Genomic DNA, 14,024 nt, shown 5'->3' with positions numbered 1-14,024 from the left:
TTGATGCTGATTGTTTTAGAAGAATTTCTATCTAAAATTAGGAGCTCCCTTTTCATTCTAGGCCCTACATTTATTATTTTTTGTAAGGCATTGTGTAAGAAATTCAAAATTCCAAGAGACAGATATCAGTTAAAGGATTTTATAAGAATGTCTATTTTATTTTCTACTTAAGTTGATACTGAGCATGAATCAGATACATTGGTTTCTGAGTGCTTTGCTGCTGGGGTTTCTTTCTTTTTCTTTCAGAAAAGTAGACACTGAAGATCTTCCCATCCCCAAAGGGACATGTACGGAGGTTCATTTGCAGTCATGCTCTGTCCCTGCTTCCTTAGGTGGTGGACTTGGCCTCTTTTTTTAATAACTGGGATGATCATCAGTACTAGCATCCAATTACAGCTTTTTCCTTCTCATTTGAGATTCTGAGAGCTGGCCTTTTCTGCTCTATACTCTTGTACAAATAGCACTAGAAAGCAAGCATGCATAATTTCTTGGGACAAAGAGCAAGATCTAAAACTTGAGGAACATTTCATGTTTCCATCCTCCTTCTGAAATGTAACATTTTTCTCTTATGAGATCCTAGGATTTGAGGTGCCAAACTCTAGGAACATCAGTGACAATTTATCAAGCCTGTGGTTGTCCAAATGAAGACGGGATTGTCACATGGCAAAAGGCCAAGATTTTTTAATGGTCTCTTGGCTCCTCTGATGAACAAGTGGTATGGCAGATATTTAGTTTTAGAGGATGACTTGACAGGTTTCCAGTACAGTTAAAAGTCTGGTCAAGGGCTTTCTCAATCTTGAGAAGAGAATAAATGTGAATAATATTGATGCAAATAACACAGAATCTTCTGTTATTTTAATCTAGAAAGAATTTCACCGCTGCCCTCCCAAACTACCTTTACAACATCTTTCTGAAATAGGAAGGAGGAGAGGCAAAGTGATTTGCTCATGATGATGTAGCTAATGTCAATGCTTGGCAGAGCCAGCACCCCATAGTTATTTCCTGGCAGGATGATCATAGCTTGGGCAAACCAGATATTCTCCGCACCATCACTTTAAATTATTGAGCTGTTCCTCTCCATTCTTCAAATACGCAAATCTGTTCTTTCCATACAGAGGTAAGCGTTTCCCCTGCTGTGCTCCAGTTGAAGTCAGGTCTTTAAACCTGGTATTTCCTCCCCACTCTCGAGGCCACTGAGGCAGTTTCCCATTAAGTAAGAAACTTAAAAACCCAGTGCTCTGGGTAAGGCTCTGATCTTCTTCTCCTGCATGGATTTTGGAGAGACCAGAGCCTGGGCCTACATATTCTATTCTACTGTGAAAGATGCTGTGGCTAGATCTCCAATCAAAGTGAGTATCTTATTTTAAAAACCAAATTCAAAGCTAAATGTCTTTCTTGTAGGATCCTTCAAAGAACCACTGAAGACCCCCATCAAAGGAAGTTCTGAAACAAATAACTCTGTTCTCCATTTTTGCAAGGCAACTCATGCAATGGATAGAGGCTGGAAGGAAAATGTTGCCTCAAAACGCCAGGTAGGTAGAGAGAAAAAACTGAAGATCCCATGTCTTGAGAAGCTCAGACAACTTAAGTCCCAAATGTGAGGAAAGAGCTGCTTTGCTCCTCTTACAAATCAATAAAAAAGTCATGGATTCCTGATAGAAAAAATGAGTGAAGGGCACAAATAGAATCACTTTATATAAGAAAGAAAATACTCCCCCAAAACATGAGAAAGTGTTGAGTTAGGACCAATCAAAAAGTGAAAAGAGAATAACCATCAACAAGGCAAAAGATTAAAAATATAAAATTCTATTTGCTATGACTTGCTTCCTCTCAGCCAAAGGACTCTTGCAGCAGTCATTTCCAACTATTCGGTGAGGTGGTTTCTCCTTTGGGGTCTCAGGATAAGTTAAATTCTTTCTCTATAAGATGACCTTTTAAATATTTCTCTTAAGCCTTTGTTCTTGTTCATTTGTTTTTTGATTAAGTATATTTACTTCTTTTAGGTAGTTCTTACCCATTACTATTTTAAGATCTTTAGAGTCCAACATGAATCTTTTGGGCATATTAAATATCCATAGCATGTGTTCATCAAATCCAATGAGGAGCCCTTGAAGAAATGAGTGTTTCATTTCAAAAGCTTTTAACTAGAAAATTCATATATTCTCAATTTAGGCAAAATTACTTATTTAGTGTGTGCCTTTTCTGTGTTTGGCATGTATATTTTGCAGAGGGACAATAAAATATTGTGAATATAAATTTTAAATATTTGAACTCATATGCAATTGGAAACAAATGTTTTAGAGCAGGTCTTTTGTTTTACTGTTGAGTATGGGTTTGAGGAGTGGGGAATGACCAGGGAGTTCTACCGAAATAATTAGGGAGTGCTGGTGGTCTCATGCCCAGGCCAGGTTATTAACACCCCTGTCCTTTCCACCCTCTACTGCTGATTGGAGTTCTTACTGCCCTGCCCCTTATCCTTTCTGGTGACCAGTGGCAGCAAGGTTGGTGGCTCTGTCTGTGGGCTCACGATGGTGTTGGCAAGATACCTCTTTATAGCAATTGTTATAGCAGCTAGAACACAATCCCAGGATCACCGAAGAACCTGGGCAGACGATAATGGAAACTGTTTTTACTGTTCAATGCAGAGTGTTTGTTGTCATGACCCAAGAGTGGTAAAGATACAAAGAGAGGTCTTTACCATAAATGTGTGTGGACTTCATGTGGTTTTCCCTGACCATCTGGAGGGTATGTCTGCAATGAGGGTAGCATGGAGACTGTCAGAATTCATAGTCAGCGAGGTCTATGCTCAGTTGCTAATTAAAGGAATAAGTAGATCTCGGCTAGGAAAGAGCACCCTGGGTTTATGGAGCTGAATTGTGTGCTGGACCGTGCTATGGTCAATTTTATGGTAACCACGAGATTATGAAGAAGTGAGTTTGTGAAGAGTTCATTGAGCTCCTGGCCAGCAGGTCATTCTAGGAATTCTACTGGGGGGAGGGGGGTGGTGACTGTGCTCCCAGGGGGGCATTTGGCAATGTCTAAAGATGTTTTTGATTGTGACAACCCAGGGGGAAGGCATGTAGTGGGTAAAGGCCAGTGACACTGCTAAACACCCTAAAATGCACAGAATAGCCCACATAACAATGAATTATCTGCCGCCAAATGCCAATAATGCTGAGATTGGGAAACCCTTATATATGGTTAATTGTTCTATCTGAATACCTAAAAACCCATGATTCATTGACTGGCAATGCCTGTTATCTGTCATAACATTGAGGAAGAAAACCAAAATATCAAAGTGATGCCTGTCAGAGAGACGTCTGTCTAAACTATGGTGATTCAGTGATTGTCATGTGTGTGAGATTAAATATATTATTGTGAGAGACGGGTGTGCTGATTCACACCTGTAATCCCAGCGAAGTGGGAGGATTGCTTCAGACCAGGAGTTCGAGACCAGCCTGGGCAACATAGTGAGACCTCATCTCTAAAAATAGAAAAAAAGAAAACAAATATATTGTTGTGAAAGAAGAAAAAAAGAATCTTCTGTGGTTTAACTATTCAACACTATGTTTTTAGAAAATTCCAATAAGTACTTTTTTTCCCACTTATTACTAATTTTCCTAGCTGTTTTTGATGGAAATTGAATGTAAGAATGTCAGAAGCGCTTTTTTTGTAAAAAATTTTTTAGAGACAGGGTCTCACTCTGTCACTCTGGCTAGAGTGCAGTGGCATCATCATAACTCACTGTAACCTGGAGCTCCTGGGGTCAAGTGATCCTCCCATCTCATCTTCCTGAGTAGCTGGGATTACAAGGGTATGCCACAATGCCCAGCTAAGTTTTAAATTTTTTGTAGAGACAGGGTCTTGCCATGTTGCCCAGGCTGGTCTTGAACTCTTGGCCTCAAGCAATTCTCCCACCTCAGCCTCCCAAAGTGATGGGATTACAGATGTGAGCCACCACGCCTAGCCAGAAGTGCCCTTTATATATTGGCCCAAGGAAATATCAATCAGATTTTTGTGGTCATGGAAATTTAGTCAAGTTACTTAAGATCTCGTGATGTGATGTGCCCCCCCATTTCTTTTTTCTTTTTCTTTTGTCCTGCCCTGCCCTGCCCTGCCCTGCCCTGCCCTGCCCTGCCCTGCCCTGCCCTGCCTGCCTTTCTTTCTTTCTTTCTTTCTTTCTTTCTTTCTTTCTTTCTTTCTTTCTTTCTTTCTTCCTTTTTTTGAGACAGCATCTCACTCTGTTGCCCTGGCTAGAGTACAGTGGCATCATCATAGCTCACTGCAACCTCAAACTTCTGAGCTCAAGAGATCCTCCTGCCTCAGCCTTCTGAGTAGCTGATGTCCCCATTTCTAGTGGGTAAAGGTGTTAATGGAAAAGGACCTTTAAGATGATTTGTCCAATCCAAACATATTATAGATGAGGAAAATTGAGGCCCAGAGAAGATCTCAGTAACAAACTGAGAGAATATCTCTGGGTTAAGTGTTGAGAATCACTCCTTGAAAGAAATCTTTCTTGCAAAATGTTGTCCTACTAATGTTCAACTTTATTATTTTGGGGAGGTCTTTTAATTTCAGAGAGTACTAGAAATATCCTGACATTTCAGTTTTTGCAGCCTTTGGTGATACCACTGGCCTACGGTTTATTGGCTACATGAGTATTTAGGCTAGAGGAATAAAAAAGGATTTTATTCTAGCTGAGCAATACTGGCTTAATGGAGCTGTTGAGATTAGAAACAATATATGTAAGATGCTCAGCACTGTTCCTTACACAGTGTTTAGTTAATACATACTAGCAATTATTGTGGTGTTTGATTGGAAAATGTCTTTGAACGTCAGTGAATTATCAGTTCTAACTCTATCATGCATCATGCCTGAGATGTACATATATGTTTCTAAGGAAGTATTCTCTTTATGTGTATTTGTTTTCAGAAATGCCGAAACCACCTGTTTGCAACCCAGAAGGTGGTTCAGCAGCTTAATGGAAAAATGCAGCTCTGTGCACAATCCCAGTGTGTTTGGAAAGGTATGGGGCAAAGACTGTTTGTCCTTCTTTCCTACCCTCCTCTCTCTCTGCCTCCTTCATTTCTTCCTTATCTTAAAATATATTATTTTTAATATTTACAAGACTAAATTAACATAATTACAAAATTTGGATAGTTCTTAAAATCCTCTGCCTTAACCAACCCCATTCTCAAGTCCCATTTTCTTTTTTTTTTTTTCTTTTTTTATTTATTTTATTTTATTTTATTTTTTTGAGACAGAGTCTCTCTCTGTTGCCCAGGCTAGAGTGAGTGCCGTGGCGTCAGCCTAGCTCACAGCAACCTCAAACTCCTGAGCTCAAGCGATCCTACTGCCTCAGCCTCCCGAGTAGCTGGGACTACAGGCATGCACCACCATGCCCGGCTAATTTTTTTTCTATATATATTTTTAGCTGTCCATATAATTTCTTTCTATTTTTAGTAGAGATGGGGTCTCGCTCTTGCTCAGGCTGGTCTCGAACTCCTGAGCTCAAACAATCCGCCCACCTCGGCCTCCCAGAGAGCTAGGATTACAGGCGTGAGCCACCGCGCCCGGCCTCAAGTCCCATTTTCTAGAGGCAACCAACCTCAGCTCTCCCAGCTGTTACTCCTGGTATTTACATCTATTTTCTAAATAATATCGGTAAACTGCTATTTCTTATAATTTTAGACTTTCTCATGACTTTCTAGCACAGTGGATAAAAACTTAGTTCTCCTCCTGCCTCATTCAGTGTCTTCAGGTTTTTGACGTGCTTTCTATCACACTTCAAGAAAGTAAAATTAGTATTCAATGTTTACATCATATTACCATACAACTATTATTCCAACTAGCAAGTTAAGTAGTGTGCTATAATTATGTGTCTTTTCTAGTGAACTGTTTTTCTGAGAATTAAAAATTGCTTATTTTTTCATTTACTATAATAGGTATCTATGGGACACCATTCATATTCCCTCTAAATGTTCCAGTGTTTTGTTCTACAACTATCAGTAACATTTTCTACACACTTGCTCACTCCAGTTCCTTCTTTTCCATGGTGACCTCCCTCCTGGAGCCTGCTGAACAGGCTGCTCTCTTGGCCAGTTGCATAGTTGTAATCCTGGGACTTCTCTTCTTCAATGTTAGAGCCACTATTTCCTGGCAGCGGTGCAGTGGTCTTTTGGGTTTTGCTGGTTTGAAAATTCTACTTATTCTACTCTTACACTTGATTCATAGTTTGGCTGGTTATGAATTCTAGTTTCACTCAGAATTTTAAAGGTATTGCTTTATTGTTTTCTAGCATCCACTATTGCTGAGAAGTCATATGCTATTTTTACTTCCTATACTTTGCCTTTTATCTCTTGATGCTCTTAGAAAAGTCTCTTACCATCAGTGTTCTAAAATTTCATGATGATAAAGCTTGGCATTTAAAAAAAAACTCATTTTAATTGAAAAATCCATTGGTGGACCTTTTCAATCTGGAGACCCATGTCCTAGAGTTCTTAGAAAGTTTCTGGAATTGTTCTTTAATATTAATAATTTCTTAGCTGTTCTTTTTCTTTCTTTCTGAAAGTATTATGTTGGTGCTTCTGAACTGGTGCTCCAATTTTCTTGTCTTTTCTGTTCTATTTTTCATCTCGTCGTTGTTTTTTTCTACCTTTTAGCTGGTAGGAAACTTGAGAATGTATCAGGCAGCTCTGCAATCATGCAGTGGGGAGGTAATGCCTGTGGCTGTTTGCAGAAGGTCCTCATTCTAGGCAGCATTTAGAGCTCCCCAAATCTTTTTACCTAAAGCCCCGTATGTTCTCCTTCCTGCTTTCTCTTTCCCTTTTGGAAATCTTTGTGTTATTCATGAGATTGTTATCATGGTTGGAAAAGAAGTGATTGGGAGCCTGTGAGAAACTTGTTGAGAGAACTAGTGGTTCATTTCATCAATGTCAGAGAAACTTGCCTGTTACATTTCCCTCTGGGATAAGTTCTGGTAAGCAAATCCATGGGGTTCTTTGAAAGAATCTCAAATATAAATGTGAACAAGGAGAGAGAAATGCTCAATGCTAAAGTATACTTTGTTTTTATGTCCTATCTTAATTTTTCATTAAAATTTTCTTTTGAAAATTATACATATAATACATAGATAACACTTTTACCTTCTAGAACTTTGTGCATGTTTGTTTTTCAAGCCTCTGTTTCCCAGAAGTAAAAAGGGAAAAAAAGATAGAGTTAGATGCATAAAAATGGCATAAAGTTTCAGGCCTTCTAAATGTTCTTTTGGGGGTTTGGAAACGTATGGTTGGGATGAGAGAGTGAATTTTATTCTTCCCTTAGAATGAGATTTTCTTAAAAGCAAAACAAAATGTTTGGGGACATGTCTTCCCTCAGCTCTCTTATCTTCTTTTTGTTTTGTAAGATATTGATATTTGACTTAAAATAAAAAACATATTTTCTATGAAGCCAGAGATAATGTACCTATATTTTATAATATCCTAGGAGATAATATATATAAAAATTATACTTTATTATATGTATAAAGTATATATATACTTTATTTCTTGGAGTGGTTTTAGGTTCATAGCAAAATTGGGCAGAAAGTAGAGAGAGTTCCCGTATGTCCCCTGCCTCCACTCATGCACAGCCTTCCCCACTATCAACATCCTACACCTGAATGGTACATTTGTTACAATCAATGAACCTGCATTGATACAGCATTATCCCCCAAAGTCCATAGTTTACACTAGACTTCATTCTTGTTGTATATTCTACAGGTTTTGACAAACTTATCATGACATTATAACTATTACAGTATCATACAAAATAGTTTCACTGCCCTAAAAATTCTCTCTGCTCTGCCTATTCATCCCTCCATCCCTGCCCCATAGCAACCTTTTTAGTGTATCTGCTGTATCTGTAACTTTTCCTTTTCTAGAATATTGTATAGTTGGAATCATACGGTACATAGCTTTTTCAGATTGGTTTTTCTTTCACTTAGTAATATACATTTAAGGATCCTCCACATCTTTTCATGGCTTGTTAACTCATTTCTTCTTAGCACTGAATACTATTCCATTGTCTGGACATACCATAGTTAATATTTATCCATTCACCCACTGAAGGACATCTTGGTTGCTTCCAGGTTTTGACAATCATGAATAAAGCTGCTGTAAATATGTGTGTAGATTTTCTTTGTATGGACATTAAGTTTTCATTTCATTTGAGTAAATACCAAAGAGTGTGATTGCTAGATTATATGGTAAAAGTATGTTTAGTTTTGTAAGAAAATGCCAAACTGTTTCCCAAGTGGCTGTATCATTTTGCATCCTCACCAGCAATGAATGAGAGTTCCCATTGCTCCACATCTTCACCAGCACTTGGTGTTGTCAGTGTTTTTGGAATTGGGCCATTCTAATAGGTGTGTAGTGGTATCTTATTGTTTTTAACTTGCAATTCCCCAATGACATACCACACTGAGCATGTTTTCAAATGCTTTGTAGACCATCTGTATATTTTCTTTGGTGAAGTGTCCAGATCTTTGGCTCATTTTTAATGTGTGTGTCTTGATTACTATAGCATTATACTAAGTCTTGATGTTGGGTAGTAACAGGCCTTTCACTTTGTCCTTCTTCAATAATTGCATTGGCTATTCTGGATCTTTTGCATCTCCAGATAACTTTTAGAATTAACAAAATTATCAAAATAATTTTTTGTTGATATTGACAAAATAATCAAAATTAATATCAACACAGTAATTTGCTAGGATTATGATTGGGATTGCATTGAATCTACAGATGAAGTTGGAAAGAACTGACATCTTAATAATATTGAGTTTTCTTATCTTTGTACATGGAATATCTCTCCATTTCTTTAGATCTTTAATTTCCTTCATCAGAGTTTTTTAGTTTTCCTCATGTAGATTTTGTACATATTTTGTGAGACTTATACATAAGTATTTCATTTTTTGAGGTACTAATGTAAATGGTATTTTGTTTTTAATTTGAAATTCTAATTGTGAATTGCTAGAATATAAGAATGCAACTGACTTTTGTATATTAAGCTTGTATCCTGCAACCTTACTATTATATAATTGCTCATTAGTTCCAGGAGTTTTTTTGTTGATTCTTTGGATATCAATTTTTTAACCTTTAGTGATTCTTTATTAACAGGCCTGAGTATATCTAGTAACCTTGCAGTTCTTCCTATAACTGCAGGTTTTCACAGCTAACACTGAGGCAGGGATTTATGAGCAACAATTTGGTTTCTTGGTTTTCTTGGTACAGCATTGTGAAGCTCTCATGCTTTTATCAGAAGCCATCTGGTCATAGACACCACAAGTCACCTGAGTGGTCTTGGTTTCTATTGATTATATCATTCTCAGTTTGATCACAAACCAAGTGGTTGGAGATGAAAAGACAGCAGCCTGTGGTTTGAACTTAGTGGGGTCTTTTGATGAGAAATAAAACTTAGCAAAGCATATATAATCCTGACCTCAGATAGTCATGGGTAAAATTAGCCAAAAGTAATAACTCTATGTGCTCTGGTACAGAAATAGTGAGGGAAATAGTTAAAAATCAATGAATCAACAAATATTTATTTACAAAGACTCAGAGTAGGGCTTAGGTATACCAGGCTTACCATACTAGGTAAGTGTGGGTGTGACAGACATATGGATATGCAAAATTTGCTTTGGTTTTAAAAATGTCAAATGACAGAATAAATATTCAAAGCATCATGTAGTGTCTCTGTGTACTCCTTACAAGATCTGTCATCTACATTTAGGTCTGGCGTTCATGTGCTTTTTGTTAGAAAGTTCCATTGAATAAGTTTTTAATATTATTTTTTAAATTAATACTGGAGTGTTCTTCATTGCCTTTCTTCTCTTGCTCTTGGTACTACAGTTGTATCATGATGATCACTTTTTTTCCCACATAATTAATCTTTGTCAATGAATGTTATTTCTTGATACCCACAAGGGTAAATATTATATTTTCAGGATCATAGAGATGTGTAGAAGTGTTTGTTTCTTGTAGGCTGCAGAGATGGAGTCAGAGATGAATCCTTCTATCTTAAAAGGTTCAGTGACGTAAAGTCTTCCATGATCCAACCAGAAGTGAAGATCCATCTTACTGGTCTTCGAAATGACTACTGTAAGTTATCATTTAGATTGTGAATTAAAAATCTGAAATGACAAAATACATCCTGTACTCTGGCATAAACTTGTAATTTGATTATGGAAGAACCAAATGCTCTTTGTGCCTCATGTCCAGTGGTGTACAATGCAAATATGATTAATGTAGTCATTTTTTTCATTTGCAACTTTCATGTTCATGAATGAGTATTGTTAATGTTGATAGGGCGTGAGAAACATACATTTTGTGTTACTATATTAGAAAGAACTGTACTAACAGTGGCCTATTCTTACATATATATTTTAAACTTGGGTAACTCTAATCAAACAACCACATTGGGTCTGCTTATTATGTACCTAGCTTGTAATCTAGTTTGGAAGACAGGACTAACCCACATGGAACCAACACCAACATGCCAATGTAGAATATAAATAATGGATTATGGGGTATAAGGAGCTGTAAAGACTACAAGGGGCTCAGTGAACTCTAAGGTTGTCCAGAAAGACTTCATGGAGATATTCAGACTTAAGCTGGGTCTTGAAAGATTGGTAGGACCTGGGAGGGTGGACAGGAGAAGAAAGACCATTTTTGGTATTGTTAACAGCACGAGTAAAGCAGGATGTTGGTAATTAATGATAATTAATGGCAATGAAGAGGATGTATCGGAGACTGGGGAATAAATAGGTGGATACAGATTATGAAGAGATTCAAATTTAGAAATTTATATTTATCTTGGGAGTTGTTGACTAAGAGAAACATAAAAGGAAAATTCATGGCAGAGTATGCAGAATGCATTTAGCAGGAACAAGCCTTCTAAGAGTAAGGGCTCATTTTTCCTCCATAAAGAAAAATATCTGGAATGAGAAATGAATTTAAGATTATTCCAAGTTTTTGAGCAAGAGAAGGGTGGTGTCACTGGGAAGACAGGTTGGCAGAGGAGGTGGTTTGGGGAGGGAAGACTGTTCTTGGAATATTAAATTAAAGGAGACAGTGAGACACAGAATAGGTTTGGCAGATCATTAGAAATGAAGTTGGTAGTTGAAAGAGAGGGTGGACTGGTAGGTAGGTTAGATGATTATAGGTCAAGCCAGGAGCCAGTGTGAGCTCTCTGGGTGAGGGGAACAGAAGCAGAGGGAAGGGGCCTGGGCTCTGTTGAACATCAGAGGAATAAACAGGAAAGAGCAAAGCCATTAAAGGGAACAGTTCTCTATCTACGTACTCATACAGCTCCTTCTCCAAGAGAATTTATTCTTATGGCCAACTAAGGAGGATACATTTTCAAGGAATGTTAAAAAAACACAAAACCCATATTTAAAAAAAAACCCACTTGTTCCCATTTTTCCTTTAAACCATAGCTCCTTGTGTCTCCTCCCCTTGACAGCAAAACTTGTCAAAAGATGTTTATACTCAAAATTTCCTATTTCTCTCCCCACATTGTTTCAAACCCACTCTAGTCAGGCTTTAAATTCCACTCCACCATCCTTCATTGAAACTGCTCTACCAAATGTCACCAAAGAACTCCTCATTATTAAATCCAACACTTATTAATAGATCTCATTTACTTAACCCTTTCAGCCATATTTGAGACAGCTGATCAATCCCTCCTTCTTGCTATCTTACTCTCTTGGTTTGCCTCCTAGTTTTATGTTCACTCCTTCTTGGTTTTTTTTGCTGGTTTCTGTTTCTCTTCCATCTCCCTGCCCTCTAAATGTTGTAGTACCCAAGGCTCATTCCTTGGACGTCTTTTCTTTTCTACTTCTATTTTAATTGATCTCTTGGCTTTTTGGCTACATCTTTTTGTATTGTGTTTTTAGTCATTGCTCTAGGGTTTACAATGTAATCTAAACTTTCTCAGTCTACTTAGGGTTACTATTGTACACTTCAAACAATATGTAAAGATCCTGCAATCACATTGGTCTCCCCAACTCTCCAACTGTGTCATAGGTCACTGTAGTTGTCATGTGTTTTACATCAATCTACATACATTGAAAACCCGACCATCATTATACATTTTACTTTCAGAAGTAAAATTTAAAAAGTATTTTCAATAGCTTGAGAGGGGAAAATGGTCCTTTATATTTTCCCAAATATTTACCAATTCCAATGTTCTCTTTCATTCCTGAAGATCCAAGTTTCCCTCTCATATTATTTCCCTTTAGCCTGAAGAGATGCCTTTTTCATTTCTTGCAGATCAGGTCTGTTGGCAGACTTCTCTTGGATTTTTCAGCTTCTGTTTCATAATATTTTTGCTGGATATAAAATTCTTGGGAAGATTTTTCTTTAAGCATTTTAAAGATGTTCCATTGACTCTGGCCTCCATAGTTTCTGGTGAGAACTCCATGGTCATTTGAAACCTTGTTCTCCTGCTTCTACGACCTAACTCCAATTATATATACATTAGATCTTGGATATTATTCCACAAGTCCTTGAGGCTCCATTCATGTTTAAAAAAATGTTTTTCCTTCATGTTCTTCAGATTAGATAATTTCTGTTGATCTATATTCCAGTTCACTCACTTTTTCCTCTGTTAGTTTCATGCTTTTATTGAACCTATCCAAAGAATTTTTCAGATATTGTATTTTTCTGTTTCAAAGTTTCCATTTTATGGTTTTTATAGCTTCTATTCCTATTTTAGAGTTTCATCTTATGGTTTCTATTTCCTTTACATAGAAAACAGTTTCTTTTTTCAGTTTCTCTGTTGAAGTGTCATATCTTTTTTTCATTTCAAGTATGTTTTTCTTTACCTCATAGAAAATATAATAGCTGCTTTAAGGTCTTTCATAATTTCTATTCCTAGGTCATCTTGGGGTTTTCATCTATTGATTATTCCATCTGTTCAGTAATTTTGAATTGTGTCCTGGACATTGTAGATGTTATGTTATATTCACTGGGTCCTGCATGGAATGTTGATGTTTTTGTCCTAGTTAGATTCACATTGTAAGTTTTGTCTTGCCATCTCTGAGTGCTGTTTCAAATCTTAGATCAGTTTTTAAAGCTTTTATTATGCTTGTTTTGGTCTGTCCCTCATATGTGTGGATCAGAGTCGAGGCTGAGACTTGTATGGATGTTTCAAATCTCAGTTCAGTTCTTAAAGCCTTTGCTAAGTTAATTCGAGTCTCCTCTGCACTTAAATGATTTAGGAGTAAGTCTGAGATGTGTGTGGGTTCATATACTAATAATCAGAGGATTCCTTTCCCTGACTCTCTCCCCTCCGGAACTTTCTCCACACACTTTGGCCACTTCAGCCTCTTTTCCCTGGTTCTTCTGACCAGGAAGTTGGTGGCCTCTCTGTCAGAGTCTTAGCAGTTGGTGCTACTCCATGACTGGGGCTTGTCCTCAGGGCATGTGAGAAAAAAGTGGGAAACTCACCCCTGGGCAGGTTGACTCTCTTGCTGAGTTTACCTGCTTTTGCTTACTCTTCAGGGTCTTCAGGTGTTTGTTTTTTATATTTGTACAAGTTTATAGTTGTCATCAGTAGGAGGGATGCACTGTACGGGTTTAAACCACTGTAGTGGGACTGGTGCGCTTCATAGTTTTGTACTGAGATGTGTAAGTCAGAATAGGAGTTTCTGTCTGATAAGATAGGGGGTCAGGCATGGTGGCTCATGATTGTAGTCCTTGCACTTTGGGAAGACAAGACAGAAAGATCACTTGAGGCCCGGAGTGCAAGGCCAGCCTGGGCAACATAGTGAGACCCCATCTCTAAAGAAATTCATTAGTCATGGTGTTGCATGCTTGTAGTCCCAGCTACTTGCGGGGCTGAGGCAGGAGGATTGCTTAAGCCTAGGAGTTCCAGGTTATAGTAACCTATGGTCACACCACTGCACTCCAGCCTGGGTGACAGAGTAAGACCTGATCTCTAAAAATAAAAAAAAAAAAGAGGGTATATTTTAATAAGTGATCATA

General features: G+C 37.7%; 1 protein-coding gene across 1 annotated transcript in view; it reads left to right on the top strand.

Moving 5' to 3' along the window:
• Window positions 1-14,024, top strand: part of CDC20B (cell division cycle 20B) — a 49,494-nt gene that overhangs the window by 20,041 nt on the left and 15,429 nt on the right. Inside the window, exons 4-6 of the mRNA XM_069492385.1 lie at window positions 1,402-1,532; window positions 4,933-5,026; window positions 10,020-10,136. Of these exons, the coding sequence (XP_069348486.1) occupies window positions 1,402-1,532; window positions 4,933-5,026; window positions 10,020-10,136 (342 nt within the window). The remainder of the gene's footprint in view (window positions 1-1,401; window positions 1,533-4,932; window positions 5,027-10,019; window positions 10,137-14,024) is intronic.

The sequence above is a fragment of the Eulemur rufifrons genome, chromosome 17 (assembly GCF_041146395.1).
Source record: "Eulemur rufifrons isolate Redbay chromosome 17, OSU_ERuf_1, whole genome shotgun sequence".
NCBI classification, from domain to species: domain Eukaryota; kingdom Metazoa; phylum Chordata; class Mammalia; order Primates; family Lemuridae; genus Eulemur; species Eulemur rufifrons.
Note: the sequence above shows the minus strand (reverse complement) of the source record. Positions and strands in the feature narration are given on the sequence as shown.